The sequence below is a fragment of the Leucoraja erinacea genome, chromosome 4 (assembly GCF_028641065.1).
Source record: "Leucoraja erinacea ecotype New England chromosome 4, Leri_hhj_1, whole genome shotgun sequence".
NCBI classification, from domain to species: domain Eukaryota; kingdom Metazoa; phylum Chordata; class Chondrichthyes; order Rajiformes; family Rajidae; genus Leucoraja; species Leucoraja erinaceus.
Window position 1 is genome coordinate 4,145,994 of NC_073380.1, and position 21,604 is coordinate 4,167,597.

Sequence of the window (21,604 nt, forward strand, 5' to 3'; positions counted from 1 at the left end):
CTACACTAGTCCCACCTGCCCACACCGACCAACATGCCCCATCTACACTAGTCCCACCTGCCCACACCGACCAACATGCCCCATCTACGCTAGTCCCACCTGCCCACACAGACCAACATGCCCCATCTACATTAGTCCCACCTGCCCACGTTTGGCCCACATCCCTCCAAACCCGTCCTATCCATGTACCTGTCCAAATATCTTTTAAACATTGGAATAGTCCCAGCCTCAACTACCTGGCAGCTTGTTCCATACACCCACCACCCTCTGTGTGGAAATGTTACCCCTCAGGTGGTGAGGGAAACTTTTTCTAATCTCTTACCTCGACGGAGATGTGATTTGTTTCGTATCGTATCTCCGTCCGCGCTGCGGCCCAACATGGAGGAGTTGGCGGGCTTTGCTGGAGACCAACTTTGAGAGCTCAACCGCGGGGAACCTATGGGACTTTAACAGCGCAGAGTCCGGGATCCCTTTGCCAGGGATCGACCTCCGAGCTCCAACCGTGGGTGCTTGTGGACTTAACATCACGGAGCCCGCGGTCTCTGGTCAGAGACCGACTTCGGGAACTGCAAACCGCGGGAGTTTCGATCACCCCGACGCGGGAGTTTCTACTGCCCCAACGCGGGAGTTTCTACTGCCCCAACGCGGGAGTTTCTATTGCCCCAACGTACTGCCCCAACGCGGGAGTTTCGATCACCCCGATGTGGGAGTTTCGATCACCCCGACGTGGGAGAATAAAGAGGGAAGAAGATTGGAGTTTTTTGTCTTCCTTCACAGTGAGGAATGTGGGGAATCCGCTGTGGTGGATGTTTATGTTTAAGTTAACTTTTATGTAGTTGTGTGTCTTGTTGCTTTTTGTTGTATGGCTGTATGGTAATTCGCACATCACTGTACCTTAATTGGTGCACCTGACAATAAACAGACCTTTGAAACCTTTGTCTGTACAGAGTTTGTACGTTCTCCCTGTGACCTGCGTAGGTTTTCTCTGAGATCTATAATTTCCTCCCGCACTCCAAAGACGTGCAGGTTTGTAGGTGAAGTGTAATTGTCCCTAGTGTGTGTCGGACAGTGTTAGTATGCGGGGATAGCTGGTCAGCATGGACTCAGTGGGCCGAAGGGCCTGGTTCTAAACTAAACTAAACTAATTAGCAAGCGGTTAGGACATGGTGCTGGACAACCCATGTACATCTCACACAAAGGTTGATGTAGGCGTTCCACACTTCCCCAAGGAGGCAAGCACAGATACAGAAAGGCAGTGGAATAAAACTACACTTTAGCTTAGTTTATCGTGTACCGAGGTATAGTGAAGAGCTCCTTGGTGTAAACGTGTCAGAGAACATGGTGGGACCATGTCAAAGTGGTAGAAAGAGTGATGGAGCTCAGAGAGATGGCAAAATGTCTAGAGAGATGGGCAGCAGGTGGGTGGGAACATCCTAACAGTAACGGTTAGATACAGAGTGCTGGAGTAACTCAGCGGGTCAGGCAGCATCTGTGGAGAACATGGATAGGTGACGTTTCACAGAGTGCTGGAGTAACTCAGCGGGTCAGGCAGCATCTGTGGAGAACATGGATAGGTGACGTTTCACAGTGCTGGAGTAACTCAGCGGGTCAAGCTCTGTGGAGTACATGCATTTCGTTGTCTCTGTACTGTAGTAACTGAGCAGGTCAGGCAGCATCTGTGGAGAACATGGATAGGTGACGTCTCACAGAGTGCTGGAGTAACTCAGTGGGACAGGCAGCATCTGTGGAGAGAAGGAATGAGGGACATTTCAGGTCGAGATCCTTCTTCAGACAGAAGAATTGTCTGAAGAAGAGTCTCAACCCGAAACGTCACCTTCGATTATCAGAATGGTGTCAAATTAGGAAAAGGGTAGATGCAACAAGGCCTTGGTGTGCTTGTACATCAGACACTGAAAGTAAGCATGCAGGTACAGCAGTCAATGAAGAAAGGCAATGGCATGTTGGCCTTCATTGCAAGAGGATTTGAGTTTAGGAGCAAAGAGAACATGGATAGGTGACGTTTCACAGAAGAGACACAGGTGAGTGATCTATCATCGACTGGCATGTGGATACCAGGTTTCCAACAGTAAAGGTCGGCAAACCTCACCCTGCCAGAGGAAGACGTGCTGGAACTTGTTGAATGATCTCTGGATTTCTTCCTTTGTGTCCGTTGTCAGGTTGGTGGAGTATTCAGCATCCACAAAACCTTTTGCCAGGAATGCGTAAGCTGAATGTGGAAACAAGCCATCAGTCAGGGCATCGAGTTTTGACATGGCATCATAATAATAATAATAATAATAATAATAACAATAATAATAATTTAGCTTGCACTAAACGTTATTCCCTGTATCTGGGCACTATGGACTCAATTGTAGTCATGCATAGCAAAAAGTCTCATGCTTTTATAAACCCCTATAAGACCATCCCTCAGTCTCCTGCGCTCTAAGGAATAGAGTCATGGCCTATCCCAAATTCCCTCAACAGCCCTCAAGTCCTGGAAACATCCTCATAAATCTTGTCTGCACTCGTTCCAGCTTAACAGCATCCTTCCCACAGCAAGGTGACCGAAACTGAGCAAAATACTCCAAATGTGGCCTCACCGACGTCTTGTAACATAACGTCCTGTCTGAAGAAGGGTCTCGTCCTGAAACATCGCCCATTCCTTTCCTCCAGAGATGCTGCCTGGCCCGCTGAGTTACTCCAGCATTTAGTGTCTATAATGTCCCAACTCTATACTCAGTGCTCTGACTGATGAAGGCCAATGGACCAAAGGTTTTCCGGACCACCCTACCTACCTGTGACACCACATTCAGGGACTTAACACGAACCTGCGCTATGACAACCCGCACATGTCTTCACAATAATTGATCATTAAATGATGAAGCTACTTCAATGCACCAACTGAAGCCAAGTGTTCCAGAGAGAACTATTCGTGGATGTTTATAAAATCTAACGATAGTGACAAACATTTGTTTAACTGTCTGTCAGTAGATGTTCCAAACATTAAGCAGGTCTTGTTGTTAATATAACTCCAGTAAATCTCATGGATTGTTGACATTCTTTGGGGAGGAGTTGCAGGCGCACAGTTCGCAACAAAGTGCCAAGATGTGCGGCTTTGGATGTCAATTGACTTCGTTAAAAATGGTAAATTGTCCCCAGTGTGTGTAGGATAGTGTTAGCGTGCGGGGATCGCTGGTCAGCACGGACTCGGTGGGCCGAAGGGCCTGTTTACGCGCTGCATCTCTAAACTAAACTAAAACCTGCCAGTTCTCTATCAAAGGCCGTTGAGGCTGATTAACGATGTTCAGTGAAACTTTGTCACTACCATAACTACCATAACTACTAGCACTACCATAACTACCATAACTACCAGTCTTGCTGCTCCTGGCCTTGACACAGTTTAACAGTCGCTGTATGAGTGGAGATGTGACGTCAAACACTTGTCAGTAACTCCATGACAGTAACATGACAGTAACATGACAGTAACATGACAGTAACATGTCAGTAACAGTAACATGTCAGTAACATGACAGTAACATGTCAGTAACATGACAGCAACATGACAGTAACATGACAGCAACATGACAGCAACAGTAACTCCATGTCAGTAACTCCATGTCAGTAACATGACAGTAACATGTCAGTAACATGACATGTCAGTAACATGACAAACATGACAGTAACATGTCAGTAACACCATGTCAGTAACACGACAGTGACAGTAACATGTCAGTAACATGTCAGTAACATGACAGTAACAGTAACATGTCAGTAACTCCATGTCAGTAACATGACAGTAACATGTCAGTAACTCCATGTCAGTAACATGACAGCAACATGTCAGTAACATGTCAGTAACATGACAGTAACATGACAGTAACATGTCAGTAACTCCATGTCAGTAACATGACAGTAACATGTCAGTAACATGACAGTAACTCCACGCCATCTGCCTGCGGGCAATGTAGTATTATATAGTCACAATGTTGCATCAACATTTTTGGCATCACGGTGGCGCAGCGGGTAGAGCTGCTGCCTCACGGCGCCAGAGACCCGGGTTCCATCCTGACTACAGGTGCTGCCTGTACGGATTTTGTACATTCTCCCCATGACCTGCGTGGGTTTTCTCAAGTTGTTCCGGTTTGCTCCCACCATCCAAAGACGTGCAGGTTTGTAGGTTAATTGGCTTGGTGTAAGTGTATAAGTGGTACAAGTGCTGTAAGTCTGCTGGTCGGTGCAGACTTGATGGCCCGAAGGACCTGTTTTCAGTTTCAGTTGAGTTTATTGTCACGTGTACTGAGGTACAGTGAAAAGCTGCATGAAAGGTTGCGTGCTAACCAGTCAGTGGAAAGCCAGTACATGATTACAATCGATTCTTTCACAGTCTAGATACAGATAGTTTCCACTGTTTCTCTAGACTAAACTAAACCTCCTCCCTCACCTCTACCTCACCTCTATCAAACGGACAGAGACACCCACCACCCTGGCCACGCTCTCATCTCACCCTTGCCATCGGGAAGAAGGTACAGGAGCCTGAAAACTGTGAGGTCCAGCATCAAGAACAGCTTCTGATAAACCTCCAACTGAACTTTGCCCCATGAACTGTCCCGATCGCTGCAGGGACTTGCGGCTCTGGATTGTTTTGCACTATAATACTATTTTTATTTAATTAATATTTTGTTCCGTTTCAGTGCATTTGATAATTCAACCCGCTTTGACCCTTTGAATATTATTTACAGCATTAGTTTAGTTTAGTTTAGTTTAAAGGTACAGTGCAGAAACAGGCCCTTCGGCCCAACGAATCCGTGCCGACCAGCGATCCCTGCACACTAACACTGTCCTGCACACACTGGGGACAATTTACATTTAATACAAAGCCAATTGACCTACAAACCTGCACGTCTTTAGAGTGTGGGAGGAAAGAGAAGATCTTGGAGAAAACCCACGCAGGTCACGGGGAGAACGTACAAACTCCGTACAGACAGCACCCGTAGTCAGGATGGAACCCGGGTCTCTGGCGCTGTGAGGCAGCAACTCTACCGCTGCGCCACCGTGCTGCCTTAAAGGATATGTCACCGTGCAAGTTTCATTTGTATTTGAGCTTGGGAATTCTACAATGTGGGGAATTCTAAATGCAAACTCATGCAGACCGCACTGCGCCAATTTGCAATGGTGCTGCAGGCCATCAGCAACATCCTGTCTCAGACTAAATACACCACTGGCAGATCAGTAAAGAGCTTGCGATTACATTATTCCACAACCATCTCCCTAGAAAACTCCCCTTCCAGCCCCAGAGATGACAATACGTTTGTCTGCGGAATCTGGTTTCAGACCAGACCACGTCTTGACCTATCCTCATTCCAGTTACAATCCTTGCGGCCTGACCTTTGTAGACGCAAGGAACTGCAGATGCTGGTTTGCAAAAAAAGACACAAAGTGCTGGAGTAACTCAACGGTTAGCAGAATCTATGGTGAACACGGATAGATGTTGTCTGATAAATCTTGACATTATGAAAAGCAAATCTATCAACTTTTATCCTTAGAAAAAGTTCACAGAGTGCCTGAGTAACTCAGCGGGTTAGGCAGCATCTGTGGAGAACATGAACAGGTGACGTTTCACAGAGTGCTGGAGTAACTCAGAGGGTCAGGCAGCATCTGTGGAGAACATGGACAGGTGACATTTCACAGAGTGCTGGAGTAACTCAGCGGGTCAGGCAGCATCTGTGGAGAACATGGACAGGTGACATTTCACAGAGTGCTGGAGTAACTCAGCGGGTCAGGCAGCATCTGTGGAGAGAACATGGACAGGTGACGTTTCACAGAGTGCTGGAGTAACTCAGAGGGTCAGGCAGCATCTGTGGAGAACATGGATAGGTGACGTTTCACAGAGTGCTGGAGTAACTCAGAGGGTCAGGCAGCATCTGTGGAGAACATGGATAGGTGACGTTTCACAAAGTGCTGGAGTAACTCAGCGGGTCAGGCAGCATCTGTGGAGAACATGGATAGGTGACGTTTCACAGAGTGCTGGAATAACTCAGCGGGTCAGGCAGCATCAGTGGAGAACATGGATAGGTGACGTTTCACAGAGTGCTGGAGTAACTCAGCAGGTCCGGCAGCATCTGTGAATGAGAACATACATAGGCAACGTTTCAGGTCAAGACCATTTCTTCAGTCATTTTGGTTTTCAACCCAAACATCACCTATCCATGTTCTCCATAGATCCGTCCACAGTGTACAGCAGCTGTAATTTGGTAAATCAACATCTGCAGTTTTTTCTACATTGGAATGATTATCCATTACCCTCCATTATTTATAACGCAGCATCGTGGAATATTTAGTGATAAGTGCAGAACTCCGCCAAGGTTATTCACTTACTGCCGCTGAACACCAGGCCTCCAAAGTTGAACGTGAAGGCCTTCTTCTCTGCGTTGGACGCCACGCCTCTACAAACTCCGTCTCCAGATGTGGAACCTGTCCAAGTGTCCGCAACATTACAGAGCAGCACATCTGGCAAACTGAGGAGTCCACAGAGGAAGGTGCCTGAAACAAAACCACAGCTTAGTGCCTTGAATATCCTGCAGACAACTTCATAACTCCAGAACTCAGAGGACCAGGAGGGCTTTAATTGTAAAGTCCCCGTCATTGTAAGTCACAATTTTCTTTCTCATTCTGTCTTCCGTGGTGGATTCCCTCATATCTTCCCATCTGATGCTCCCGCCTCACACTTCTGATCTGTTTGAAGGCATCTTATGTTAATATGCGGGGATCGCTGGCCGTCGGTAGCTCCTTGGGCCGAATAGCCTGTTTCTGTGCTGTATCTCTAAACAAAACTAAAAAAATTAGGCCATTCGGCCCAACAAGTCTACTCCGCCATTCAATCATGGCTGATCTATCTCTCCCTCCGAACCCCATTCTCCTGCCTTCTCCCCATAACCCCTGACACCCGCACTAATCACCATTCCATTCAATGTATGAGCAAAATAATGGCCAATTAGAGGGGTGAATACTCTTAAGGGCCTGTCCCACGAAGGCTATTTTTTAGGCGACTACAGGTGACTAGGCTATCGACACATGGTCGCCGGGGTGTCACCTGTACGGTCGTGAGTCGTCTCCTCAGTCGCCCAAAGAGTCGTAGAGTCTTTCCAGTTGCCGCTGGATTTTCAAAATGTTCAAAGATTTTCAGCGACAGTCGGCGGCAGTGGGTTTGACGCCAATGAGCGTAGCTTGACTTCTCCTGACGTAGGTGACTTCCATTGGTGACTATCTACGTCAACCTACATCAACTGGCAACAGGTACCGGCGTCAAGAGAAGTCAAGTTGCGACAGACATTGGAAAAACACAAGTCTACAGAAGTCTTGCTGCAGCAGCCGGTCGCGATGCTGATGAATGAAGTCCATCTACTTCTGTACCGGCGACAATCTGCGACCATACTGGCGATGGTTGATGCGACTAGCTACGCCAGGCTACAACCGTGGCGGCTCCGTGTCTCTCCATTTTCTCCAGGAGAGACCACACCCGTGTCTCAGGGGGAAAGATAGAAACATAGAAAATAGGTGCAGGAGTAGAGGCCATTCGGCCCTTCGAGCCTGCACCGCCATTCAATATGATCATGGCTGATCATCCAACTCAGTATCCTGTACCTGCCTTCTCTCCATACCCCCCGATCCCTTTAGCCACAAGGGCCACATCTAACTCCCTCTTAAATATAGCCAATGAACTGGCCTCAACTACCTTCTGTGGCAGAGAGTTCCAGAGATTCACCACCCTCTGTGTGAAAAATGTTTTCCTCATCTCGGTACTAAAAGATTTCCCCCTTATCCTTAAACTGTGACCCCTTGTTCTGGACTTCCCCAACATAGGGAACAATCTTCCTGCATCTAGCCTGTACAACCCCTTAAGAATTTTGTACGTTTCTATAAGATCCCCCCTCAATCTTCTAAATTCTAGCGAGTACAAGCCGAGTCTATCCAGTCTTTCTTCATATGAAAGTCCTGACATCCCAGGAATCAGTCTGGTGAACCTTCTCTGTACGCATACCTTCTATGGCAAGAATGTCTTTCCTCAGATTAGGAGACCATAACTGTACGCAATACTCCAGGTGTGGTCTCAGCAAGACCCTGTACAACTGCAGTAGAACCTCCCTGCTCCTATACTCAAATGGTGCATTGTGAAGGTTCTAAAGGCAGCCTCATCTTCTTGCTGGAGCTCAGACATCAGGTAGTCATTCTGACCACCACCTGGGTCTCTACAGTGACAAGGGCTTCAACCACACATACCTCCTCTTGGGCTTCCTCTTTCCCATCCTTGTTGTCCTTCTGTCTTTCAGCGTGAGGGCTGCTGCAGGCAGCAGGGCATCTTCTTGTAGTGAGAGCAATGACCCTGATGTTGCCCTGTGGTGGTCATGGTGCTGAATGATTGGAATCCCTGCCTACAACCCCCTTTATAGGAAAACTGGACGATTCCATTGTTTTGTGGCCAAAATGACGTGAATTGTCTTCACTTGTCGCCGACAGGGTCGTAGTTTGTCGTAGGTGGACGTCCTAAGTCGCAACGATTGGGTCACCAGTTGTCGGTAGCTTTGTCTACTACTACCAGGTGATAGGTTGTTGTAGACATTGTTGTGGGGGGGGGGATCCAGTCGCCATTGTTTCGGTGACCTGCTATGTCTATGACAGTCGCCTAAAAACATCTCCTAGTGGGACAGGCCCATAATTCTACCTCTGTGTACTGATGTTGGGTCATTGGGTCATTGGGTCAATGGGTCAATGGGTCATAGGGTCATAGGGTCATTGGGTCATTGGGTCGTAGGGTCATTGGGTCAATGGGTCATTTGGTCATTGGGTCAATGGGTCAATGGGTCATTGGGTCATTGGGTCATTGGTCAATGGGTCATAGGGTCATAGGGTCATTGGGTCATTGGGTCATAGGGTTACTGTACCTTTGCCAAGTCTCAGGTGACTCAGCAGGAATCCGTCACAACACCGCTCCGCCCCACAGCTCTGTCGGCAGAGATGATGCACGTCACTCAGGCTGGAGCCCTCGGCAGTAAAGGCCAGAGTCCTGTACACCCCCGTGCCCACGTTACCGTAGTCCGTCCGTGCAAAGCTCTTGTGAAATGAAGTGGGGGAATCTTCACCTGGAGAGAGTTGAGAACAGAAGGTGATTGAATCTTGTAGAAGAGGCTACAGCTCAATCTGCCGACGCTGGCCAATAAACACTGGCCAATAAACACTGGCCATTAAAAGTCCTCCCTCCTGCAACACCGCTTCATTTTGTTCACATTTTTATTCAATTCTCTTTTGAAAATTAGTATTAATTTTTTCACGTTTCGTTTGAACTGAGAATTCTCACCAACAGAACACTGTGGATCATCGACCATGGGCATGGTCCTGCTTGTGTTTTACACGAACATCTTGACATGTTCTTACACTCTTTTTCTTTTCTCTATCCTGCAGAATTTATAATGTATGTTTCTGTGTGTTGTCTGGGTCTATGTGCCAGTGGATCTACTGCTGCGAGACTTTCATTGTACCTGTGCCTCACCTGCACCTGCGCCTCACCTGTACCTGCACCTCACCTGTACCTACACATCACCTGTACCTGCACCTCACCTGTACCTGCACCTCACCTGTACCTGCACCTCACCTGTACCTGCACCTCACCTGTACCTGCACCTCACCTGTACCTGCACCTCACCTGTACCTGCACCTCACCTGTACCTGCACCTCACCTGTACCTGCACCTCACCTGTACCTGCACTTCACCTGTACCTGTACATACGACCAACTTGAGTTGAGATTACAACTCTTGTAAAGCCATTTAACCCATTGTCTTTGTCTAAAGAAGGGTTCCAACACAAAACATCACCTATCCGTTCTCTCCAGAGATGACTCCAGCATTTTGTGTCTATCTTCGGTTTAAAGCAGCACCTGCAGTTCCTTCCTACACCACACCTGTCTGTTCTAGCACCTGCTTTAGAGGAAGTAACACTGACAGGGACCACCCTCAATGTTGAATCCATGTTTCTAAAGAACCATAACCCACCAAGGGTGGTCTCCTGCAGATATTGTAGCCCGAAACACAGGAGCTATCCCTTGTGTATCACAACAGGTCCCCAGCCCAACGGATTTTAGTGTAGTTTAGTTTAGAGATACAATGCAGGAACAGGCCCTTCGGCCCATTGATTCCGCACTGACCAGCGATCCCTGCACACTAACACTATCCTACACACACTAGGGACAATTTACTATTTTACCAAAGCCAATTAACCTGCAAACCTGTACGTTTTTGGAGTGTGGGAGGAAACCGGAGCACCCGGAGAAAACCCACGCGGTCACGGGGAGAACGCACAAACTCCGTACAGACAGCACCCGTAGTCAGGATGGATCCCGGGTCCCTGGCGCTGTGAGGCAGCAACTCTACCGCTGCGCCACCGTGCCTCTCAGTCTTGGGCCATCATTGGGTTAAAACATATTGGTCTGTGTGTACGAGACTGAGTAAGCAGTGAAACGTAGCAACTACACTGTGGTCAAAACTAACTACAGGGTGGAACGGACACCTCAGTTAGCGTTGACCTCACCTTGCACTTGTCCACTTGTCTGGACTGTATGGCAAACACTCCCATCCTCACCACACTAATCCTAGTTCCACTCCGCTCCCCCAACAAGAATGTGGGCACTTTTTTGATGTTGGGATCAACGCACTAAATGTTCCCAATTGAGGAATGTTCTTTCCGAGCAGGCCAGCGTTCCGGATGATCCAAGTTCAAGTGGCCTTGCCTTGTTATTCCAGGCACTCATGCACGACTAGTAAAACATTCCACAGTCAGAAGTGTTTCAGATGCTGCTGGATTATCTCCAGAGGCTGAGTCAACACATGCCGGCCTTCACAGCGAACTGGTCACAACCCAACCACAGAGACGACCAAGGGTCAACTAATACACAGCCGTAACATCCAAATATCCCACTGTACTCCCACCCCTGCGAATACATTCCACTCACTCAAGACTGAAGATTATGGCATCTTCGTTTCCGCTGGTAAGACTCATCGGTTCCCCATTGAAACACACAGAATAGTGAGAATAAGGAGTAAGCCATTTAGAACGGAGACGAGGAAACACTCTTTCACACAGAGAGTTGTGAGTCTGTGGAATTCTCTGCCTCAGAGGGCGGTGGAGGCCGGTTCTCTGGATGCTTTCAAGAGAGAGCTAGATAGGGCTCTTAAAGATAGCGGTGTCAGGGGATATGGGGAGAAGGCAGGAACGGGGTACTGATCGTAGATGATCAGCCATGATCACATTGAATGGCGGTGCTGGCTCGAAGGGCCGAATGGTCTACTCCTGCACCTATTGTCTATTGTATATTGAAAGTCTTGGATCGAATGTATGTGGAGTGGATGTTTCCACTAGTGGGAGAGTCTAGGACCAGAGGTCACAGTCTCAGAATTAAAGGACATTCCTTTAGGAAGGAGATGAGGAGAAATTTCTTTAGTCAGAGGGTGGTGAATCTGTGGAATTATTTGCCACAGAAGGTTGTGGAGGCCAAGTCAGTGGATATTTTTAAGGCAGAGATAGTTAGATATTTGATTAGTATGGGTGTCATGGGTTATGGGGTGAAGGCAGGAGAATGGGGTTAGGAGGGAGAGATAGATCAGCCATCAATGAATGGCAGGGACTTGGCTTAATTATACTCCTATCACTAATGACCTTATTAATGGGAAATTTCCAAAAATGTCCTGCATTCAGAACCTTATCCCAGCGTGGAAATGTCCAAGATTAGAGAGCGCAGCTTTAAGGTGAGAGGGGCAAAGTTTAAAGGAGATGTGCGGGGCAAGTTATTTTTTTACACAGAGGGTGGTGGGTGCCTGGAACGCGCTGCCAGGGGTGGTGGTGGAGGCAGATACGATAGTGGTGTTTAAGAGGCTTTTAAATGGGCACATGGATATGCAGGGAATGGAGGGATACAGATCAAGTGTAGTCAGAGGAGATTAGTTTAACGGCATCATGTTCAGCATGGGCATTGTGGGCCGAAGGGCCTGTTCCTGTGCTGTTTAGTTTAGAGATACAGCATGGAAACATGACCTTTGGCCCACCGAGTCCACGCCGACCAGCGATCACCTGTACACTAGTCTATCCGGCACGTTATGGACAAATTATAGAATCCAACTAGCTTCCTAGCCTGAAGATAGATAGACACAAAAAGCTGGAGGAACTCAGCGGGTCAGGCAACATCTCTGGTGAAAAGGAATAGGTGATGTTTTGGGTTCAAGACCTTTCTTCTTCTAGTGTCCATCTTTGGTTTAAACCAATATCTGTATTTGCCTCCTACACATCTGTAGTTGCTTCCTACACATCTGTATTTGCTTCCTACACATCTGTATTTGCTTCCTACACATCTGTATTTGCTTCCTACACATCTGTATTTGCTTCCTACACATCTGCATTTGCTTCCTACACATCTGCATTTGCTTCCTACACAACTGTATTTGCTTCCTACACATCTGTAGTTGCTTTCTACACATCTGTATTTGCCTCCTTTGCTTCCTACACATCTGTATTTGCTTCCTACACATCTGCATTTGCTTCCTACACATCTGTATTTGCTTCCTACACATCTGTATTTGCTTCCTACACATCTGTATTTGCTTCCTACACATCTGTATTTGCTTCCTACACATCTGTATTTGCTTCCTACACATCTGTATTTGCTTCCTACACATCTGTATTTGCTCCCTACACATCTGTATTTGCTCCCTACACATCTGTATTTGCTTCCTACACATCTGCATTTGCTTCCTACACATCTGTATTTGCTTCCTACACATCTGTATTTGCTTCCTACACATCTGTATTTGCTTCCTACACATCTGTATTTGCTTCCTACACATCTGTATTTGCTTCCTACACATCTGTATTTGCTTCCTACACATCTGTATTTGCTTCCTACACATCTGTATTTGCCTCCTACACATCTGTATTTGCCTCCTACACATCTGTATTTGCTCCCTACACATCTGTATTTGCTTCCCTACACATCTGCATTTGTTTCCTACACATCTGTATTTGCTTCCTACACATCTGTAGTTGTTTCCTACACATCTGTAGTTGCTTCCTACACATCTGTATTTGCCTCCTACACATCTGTATTTGCCTCCTAAACATTTGTATTTGCCTCCTACACAGACATGCCTGTGTTGTGACGTCCGGCACCAATGATGGTCACGTTGGCTGGTCTCAGCGACCACTCACCCCTCTTCCTGAATCCCCGCACAGTGTCCATGTTGCCGCCTCTCACTCTGAACTGGCAGCTGATGCCTTCATATCTCACCGTCGACTCCTGGCCCAGGAAACCCTGGCTCTAAAACGACAAATTAAACGCAGCCAGGATAGTAAACAAGAGAACGTAAGGAAGCACTAAGAGGGTGGTGAATCTGTGGGATTCTATGCCACACACGGCTGTGGAGGCCAAGTCCGTGCGTACGTTTAAGGCAGAGATAGATAGATTCTTAGGTACACAAAATTGCTGGAGAAACTCAGCGGGTGCAGCAGCATCTATGGAGCGAAGGAAATAGGCGACGTTTCGGGCCGAAACCCTTCTTCAGACTGATGATGGGGGGGGGGGGGGGGGGAGAAGGAAGGAAAAAGGGAGGAGGAGGAGCCCGAGGGCGGGGGGATGGGAGGAGACAGCTCGAGGGTTAAAGAAGGGGAGGAGACAGCAAGGGCTAGCAAAATTGGGAGAATTCAACGTTCATGCCATCAGGACGCAAGCTACCCAGGCGGAATATGAGGTGCTGTTCCTCCAATTTCCGGTGTTGCTCACTCTGGCAATGGAGGAGACCCAGGACAGAGAGGTCGGATTGGGAATGGGAGGGGGAGTTGAAGTGCTGAGCCACCGGGAGTTCAGGTAGGTTATTGCGGACTGAGCGGAGGTGTTCGGCGAAACGATCGCCCAACCTGACGCTTAGTCTCACCGATGTAAATCAGCTGACATCTAGAGCAGCGGATGCAGTAGATGAGGTTGGAGGAGATACAGGTGAACCTTTGTCGCACCTGGAACGACTGCTTGGGTCCTTGAATGGAGTCGAGGGGGGAGGTGAAGGGACAGGTGTTGCATTACTTGCGGTTGCAACGGAAAGTGCCCGGGGAGGGGGTGGTACGGGAGGGAAGGGAAGAATTGACAAGGGAGTTGCGGAGGGAGCGGTCTTTGCGGAAGGCAGACATAGGGGGAGATGGGAAGATGTGGCGAGTGGTGGGGTCACGTTGGAGGTGGCGGAAATGGCGGAGGATTATGTGTTGTATTTGCCGGCTGGTGGGGTGAAAGGTGAGGACTAGGGGGACTCTGCCCTTGTTGCGAGTGCGGGGATGGGGAGAGAGAGCAGTGTTGCGGGGTATGGATGAGACCCTGGTGCGAGCCTCATCTATGGTGGCGGAGGGGAATCCCCGTTCCCTGAAGAACGAGGACATTTCCGATGCCCTGGTATGGAATGTCTCATCCTGGGAACAGATGCGGCGTAGGCGGAGGAATTGGGAGTAGGGGATGGAGTCTTTACAGGGGGCAGGGTGGGAAGACGTGTAGTCCAGATAGCCATGTGAGTCAGTTGGTTTGTAGTGTATGTCGGTCAGAAGTCTGTCCCCTGCGATGGAGATGGTGAGGTCAAGGAATGGTAGGGAAGTGTCGGAAATGGTCCAGGTGTATTGGAGTGCCGGATGGAAGTTGGTGGTGAAGTGGATGAAGTCAGTCAGTTGTGTGTAGGTGCAGGAGGTGGCACCAAAGCAGTCGTCAATGTAGCGGAGGTAGAGGTCGGGGATGGGGCCCTGGTACGTATTGAACAAGGATTGTTCAACGTACCCGACAAAGAGGCAGGCGTAGCTGGGGCCCATGCGTGTGCCCATAGCTACGCCTTGTGTTTGGAGGAAATGGGAGGAGTCAAACGTAAAGTTGTTGAGGGTGAGGACCAACTCCGCTAGGCGGAGGAGAGTGTCAGTGGCTGGGTATAGGTTGCTCCTCTGGTCGAGGAAGAACCGGAGGGCTTTGAGGCCATCCTGGTGGGGGATGGAGGTGTAGAGTGACTGGACATCCATGGTGAAGATGAGGCGGTGAGGGCCTAGAGAGTGGAATGCGTGGAGGCGGCGGAGAGTGTCTGAGGTGTCTAGAACATAGGTGGGAAGGGATTTGACCAAGGGGGATAGGATGGAGTCAAGGTATGTGGAGATGAGTTCGGTGGGGCACGAACATGCAGAGACAATGGGTCTGCCGGGAGAGCCGGGTTTGTGGATTTTGGGGAGAAGGTAAAAACGGGCCGTGCGGGGCTGGGGAACGATGAGGTTGGAGGCTCGGTCGGGCAGGGCGTGGGAATTGATGAAGTCGGTGATGGTGCTGGAGATGGTGGCCTGGTGCTCGTCAGTGGGGTCATGGTCCAGGGGTAAGTAGGAGGAGGTGTCCGAGAGTTGGCGCGTGGCCTCAGCTTTGTAGAGATCGATGCGCCAGACTACCACGGCACCTCCCTTGTCGGCTGGTTTGATAACCCAATCTGGGTTTTTGCGGAGTGATTCAATGGCAGTGCGTTCAGGGAGGGAGAGATTGGAGTGAGACAGGGGAGTGGAGAAGTTGAGGCGGTTGACGTCGCGGCGGCAGTTCTGGATAAAGAGTTCCAAAGCCGGGACGTTACGAGGGGGGTTCCACGAGGAGGGGGTGCGTTGGAGACGGGAAATGGGGTCATCAATGGGAGCGTGGGCTCCTTCCATTGGAAGTGCGCTGTGAGGCGGAGGCGACGGTAGAAGAGCTCCAAGTCGTGGTGGGCGCGGAACTCATTGAGGTGGGGACGGAGGGGGACAAAGGTAAAACCTCTGCTGAGGACAGACCGTTCGGTGTTGGAGAAGGGGAGGTCGGGGGGGATGGTGAACACCCGGCAGGGATGGGGTTGGGGCCAGAGGAAGGCAGGTGGGTGGACTGGGGACGGGGCGATGTGTCGGGGGTGGGGGGCTGTAGGTTGGGGGAGCCCCGGTCCGGCAGCGATGTTAGGCGGGCCCAGTGCGGTGGCGGTGCCCAGTAGGCCGGGTCCGGCGGCGGTGTTCATCTTGATTAGTGCGGGTGTCAGGGGTTACAGGAACGGGGTACTGATTGGGGATGATCAGCCATGATCACATTGAATGGCGGTGTTGGCTCGAAGGGCCGAATGGCCTACTCCTGCACCTATTGTCTATTGTGTATAGTCTATTACGGGGAGAAGGCAGGAAAATGGGGTTAGGAGGGAGAGATAGATCAGCCATGATTGAATGGTGGGGTAGTGTCGATGGGCCGAATGGCCTAATTCTGCTCTTATCACATGAACATGAACAAGTGGCACGTAAGTTAATTTTTGTTGAGTTTTTTGTCCCGTGTACCGAGGTACAGTGAAAAGCTTTTGTTGCGTGCTAACCAGTCAGCGGAAAGACAATACATGATTACAATCGAGCCATTCACAGTGCACTGATACATGATAAGGGAATAACGTTTAGTGCAAGGTAAAGCCAGTAAAGTCCGATCAAGGATAGTCTGAGGGTCACCAATGAGGTGGATGGGAGGTCAGGACCGCTCTCTAGCTGGTGATAGGTTAATAAATGGCTGGTGTTAATGACAGAGCTGTCTTACGAAGGCTGACAGATGCGATGGTGTTGGAGGCTTTGGCACAGGTGCAGGGATGAGGTGGGAATGGAGGGGTGAGCATCAGGTCCAGGCAGGTAGTGGTGGCATCATGAGAGAGAGAGGTCCTCTAGCTCAGAGCAAGCTGGTGATGACAGATAGATTCTGACCACACCATCACAGTGGAACCTACAGTGTGACCCCTTCCCTGTCACCACCCCCCCCCCGTCACAGTGTGTCCTTGTCCTGTGGGGTACGTCGCCCCCCCCGACCCATTACCCCACCCCCAGTCACCTTGCGGGGTATCGTTGACTCCAATGTCCTGTATGGATGTTCTGTCAGGGTGTTGGAGCCAGCATCGTACCATCGACCCTGTACATGTGTGTACAAGGCTGGAGGAGCACCGTACACTGTACATTGTGTGTGTGTGTACCAGAGTGAGCACCGTACACTGTACATTCGACCCTGTACGCCCGTGTACCAGGGTGAGGACCATACACTGTACATTGTGTGTGTGTGTACCAGAGTGAGCACCGTACACTGTACATTGTGTGTGTGTACCAGGGTGAGGACCATACACTATACCTTGTGTGTGTGTACCAGGGTGAGGACCATACACTGTACATTGTGTACGTGTGTGTTCCAGGGTGAGGACCATACACTGTACATTGTGTGTGTACCAGGGTGAGGACCATACACTGTACATTGTGTGTGTAACCAGGGGAGGACCATGTATATTCGACCCTGTACAATGTTCCAGGGTGAGGACCATACACTGTACATTCACCAGGTGAGTACCATACAGAGTACCATCGACCCTGTACGCCCGTGTACCAGGTGCAGGAGGAGCAGAGAGGATGTCCCTTACCTGCCCGTAGGCTGTGCAGATGACCAGGTTGAGGTTGGGCGCTGCTGTAAAGCTCACCCACCGGGACAACTCCCCCTCCATCTGACAACGGTACACGTGGCATTTCCAGAACCATTCTGCAAAGGTACATGTGCAGGAGGTGTTTAAGAAGGAACTGCAGATGCTGGAACAATCGAAGGTGGTGGAGAAACTCAACGGGTTAGGGCAGCATCTATGGAGCGAAGGAATTGGTGACGTTTCGCGTCGAGACCCTTCTAGGAGTTGTGTCTGTGTGTCTTCCGGTTTAATTCAAAGCATGGAACTCACCAAGGGATGCAAGCGAAAGATAAAAAAATGGCTGGTGTTAATGACAGAGCTTCTTGAGAAGGCTGACAGATGCGATGGTGTTGGAGGCTGTTTGGCACAGGTGCAGGGAACAAGGTCCTCTTCCATGAGCATCAGGTCAGGCAGGTAGTGGTGGTATCATGAGAGAGAGAGGTCCTCTAGCTCAGAGCAAGCTGGTGATGACAGATGGATTCTGACCACACCATCACAGTGGAACCTACAGTGTGACCCCTTCCCTGTCACCACCCCCCCCCCGTCACAGTGTGTCCTTGTCCTGTGGGGTACGTCGCCCCCCCCGACCCATTACCCCACCCCCAGTCACCTTGCGGGGTATCGTTGACTCCAATGTCCTGTATGGATGTTCTGTCAGGGTGTTGGAGCCAGCATCGTACCATCGACCCTGTACATGTGTGTACAATGCTGGAGGAGTACCGTACACTGTACATTGTGTGTGTGTACCAGAGTGAGCACCGTACACTGTACATTCGACCCTGTATGCCCGTGTACCAGGGTGAGGACCATACACTGTACCATTTGTGTGTGTGTACCAGAGTGAGGACCATACACTGTACATTGTATGTGTACCAGGGTGCGGACCATACACTGTATATTCGACCCTGTACGTGTGTGTACCAGGGTGAGGACCATACACTGTATATTCGACCCTGTACGTGTGTGTACCATGGTGAGGACCATACACTGTACATTGTGTGTGTGTACCAGGGTGAGGACCATACACTGTACATTGTGTGTGTGTACCAGGATGAGGACTATACACTGTACCATTTGTGTATGTGTGTACCAGGATGAGGACTATACACTGTACCATTTGTGTGTGTGTGTACCAGGGTGAGGACCATACACTGTATATTCGACCCTGTACGTGTGTGTACCACGGTGAGGACCATACACTGTACATTGTGTGTGTGTACCAGGGTGAGGACCATACACTGTACATTGTGTGTGTGTACCGGGGTGAGGACTATACACTGTACATTTGTGTGTGTGTGTGTACCAGGGTGAGGACCATACACTGTATATTCGACCCTGTACGTGTGTGTACCAGGGTGAGGACCATACACTGTACATTGTGTGTGTACCAGGGTGAGGACCATACACTGTGCATTGTGTGTGTACCAGGGTGAGGACCATACACTGTACATTCGACCCTGTACGTGTGTGTACCAGGGTGAGGACCATATACTGTGCATTGTGTGTGTACCAGGGTGAGGACCATACACTGTACATTCGACCCTGTACGTGTGTGTACCAGGGTGAGGACCATATACTGTACATTGTGTGTGTACCAGGGTGAGGACCATACACTGTACCATCGACCCTGTACACCCGTGTACCAGGTGCAGGAGGAGCAGAGAGGATGTCCCTTACCTGCCCGTAGGCTGTGCAGACCAGGTTGGATTGGGCGCTGCTGTAAAGCTCACACCGGGACAACTCCCCTCCATCTGACAACGTCACAAAGTTACACGTGGCATTTCCAGAACATTCTGCAAAGGAACATGTGCAGGAGGTGTTTAAGAAGGAACTGCAGATGCTGGAACAATCGAAGGTGGACAAAAATGATGGAGAAACTCAGCGGGTTAGGCAGCATCTATGGAGCGAAGGAATTGGTGACGTTTCGCTTCGAGACCCTTCTAGGAGTTGTGTCTGTGTGTCTTCCTGGTTTAATTTCAAAGCATGGAACTGTTTCAAAGGAGATGCAAACGAAAGATAAAAAGACTCATTCATTGAAATTATTTTATTGAGAAAACATTTGAAAACATCTGTTCCGTGGAGAACTTGGATAACAAGGTCCTCTTCCATCTGCAACCTGTGGTTTAGTTTAGTGATGCAACGTGGAAACAGGCCCTTCGGCCCACGCCGACCAGCGATCCCCGCACACTAACACTATCCTACACACACAAGGGACAATTTACAATTTTTACCGAAGCCAATTAACCTACAAACCTGAACGTCTTTGGAGTGTGGGAGGAAACCGGAGCACCCGGAGTTACTCCAGCACTCAGTCAAACGTCACCTATCCATGTTCTCCACAGATGCTGCCTGACCCGCTGAGTTACTCCAGTATTTGGTGTCTAATCACTGACCTGAGAGACAGCGGAGGAGATGCGTCAGGTGATCAGACCCGCCCGTTAACACTCCAATTACTTCCGTGTTTTCCGAGTTTGGAACGAGTTGGGATTGTTCGATGATGTCAAACTGTTGGAATACTGCAGGTAACGAGAAAAAGGTGAGTCAGTGTAAATGGAGAAAGGGACTGCTCATCATCCTTTGTCTGATGGTGGTGAATATAGACAGGAGTCTCCAGGACAGCCACTGCCTAATAAACACATCTTCCAAACGTTGCCTTGTCACAATATTCATGACAGAATAGTCAAAGGTGTAGGAAGGAACTGCAGATGCTGGTTTAAACCAAAGATAGACACAAAAAGCTGGAGTAACTCAGCAGAACAGTAAAAAGCTTGGATAGAGTGGATGTGTTGAGGATGGTTCCACTAGTGGGAGAGTCTAGGACCTGAGGTCGCAGCCTCAGAATTAAAGGACGTTCCTTTAGGAAGGAGATGAAGAGGAATTTCTTTAGTCAGACGGTGGTGAATCTGTGGAATTCTTTGCCACAGACGGCTGTGGAGACCAAGTTGTTGGATATTTTTAAGGCAGTGATAGATAGATTCTTGATCAGAACGGGTGTCAGGGGTTATGGGGAGAAGGCAGGAGAATGGGGTTAGGAGGGAGAGATAGATCAGCCCTGATTGAATGGCCTAATTCTGCTCCTATCACTCATGACCTTATGAAAAGAAACAAAAATAAATAAAACAGATTACAAATAACAGGGAAAAAGTTGTGACGTTTGAAGGTAACAAAGTTGACCATTCATTTCCACAACGAGGCCTGTTGTCCCACAACAAGACAAACTCACAGGTGAAATTCGGCCTCACAGATATATACTTTGCTTTGGCAATGAACGCAATATCGTTTTAAAAATTGATGCGTGGACAGATCAATAGACAATAGACAATAGGTGCAGGAGTAGGCCATTCGGCCCTTCGATCCAGCACCGCCATTCAATGTGATCATGGCTGATCATCCCCAATCAGTACCCCGTTCCTGCCTTCTCCCCATATCCCCTGACTCCGCTATCTTTAAGAGCCCTATCTAGCTCTCTCTTGAAAGTATCCAGAGAACCCGCCTCCACCGCCCTCTGAGGCAGAGAATTCCACAATAGTCCTGGGACTATTTGGGTCGAGCCAGCCAAATACACTATCGCCCTTGTCAAATGTAGGTTCAATCAGGCAAGGCATAACATGGTTGTTTTGGCTGGACTCTACCTAACCATGCCATGTATGTTCTCGTCCAAATCATTGATGTACTGTCGATGCCGTGATTGGATAGCAGAGTAGACTTGATGGGCCGAATGGCCTAACGATGCTCCTATCGTTTATGAACAATCAGCATCGGGCCAAACACCGAGACCTGAGATAGACCACGTCACAGTTCAGTAATGTCACAGTTTAGTGAAAATCAGGAAACTTGCCTCATGATTTCTTGACAGATGTTGGGAAAGGTGTTCAAAAACTGACGCTCCAACAAGCAGCAGCAAACCACAGTGAATGGCAGGGCTCTGGGTAGTGCTGTAGAGCAGAGGGACTATTTGTAGAACAGGGTTCCTTGAAGGTGGAGTCGCAGGTAGGTGAGGTGGTCAAAAAGGCTTTTGGCATTTTGGCCTTCAGAGTATTGAGTACAGAAGTTGGGAGGTCATGCTGCAGTGTATAAGAC

At 49.1% G+C, this 21,604-nt stretch overlaps 1 protein-coding gene across 1 annotated transcript in view; it reads right to left on the bottom strand.

The window, feature by feature from the left end:
• Positions 1-21,169, bottom strand: part of tg (thyroglobulin) — a 129,716-nt gene extending 108,547 nt beyond the window's left edge. The window contains exons 1-8 of the mRNA XM_055633421.1: positions 21,157-21,169; positions 19,918-20,040; positions 19,202-19,317; positions 17,489-17,569; positions 13,248-13,356; positions 8,940-9,137; positions 6,376-6,540; positions 2,108-2,227 (exon numbers count right to left, since the gene is read on the bottom strand). Coding sequence (XP_055489396.1) covers positions 2,108-2,227; positions 6,376-6,540; positions 8,940-9,137; positions 13,248-13,356; positions 17,489-17,569; positions 19,202-19,317; positions 19,918-20,040; positions 21,157-21,169 — 925 coding nt within the window. The remainder of the gene's footprint in view (positions 1-2,107; positions 2,228-6,375; positions 6,541-8,939; positions 9,138-13,247; positions 13,357-17,488; positions 17,570-19,201; positions 19,318-19,917; positions 20,041-21,156) is intronic.
• Between the last annotated feature and the right edge of the window lie 435 nt (positions 21,170-21,604).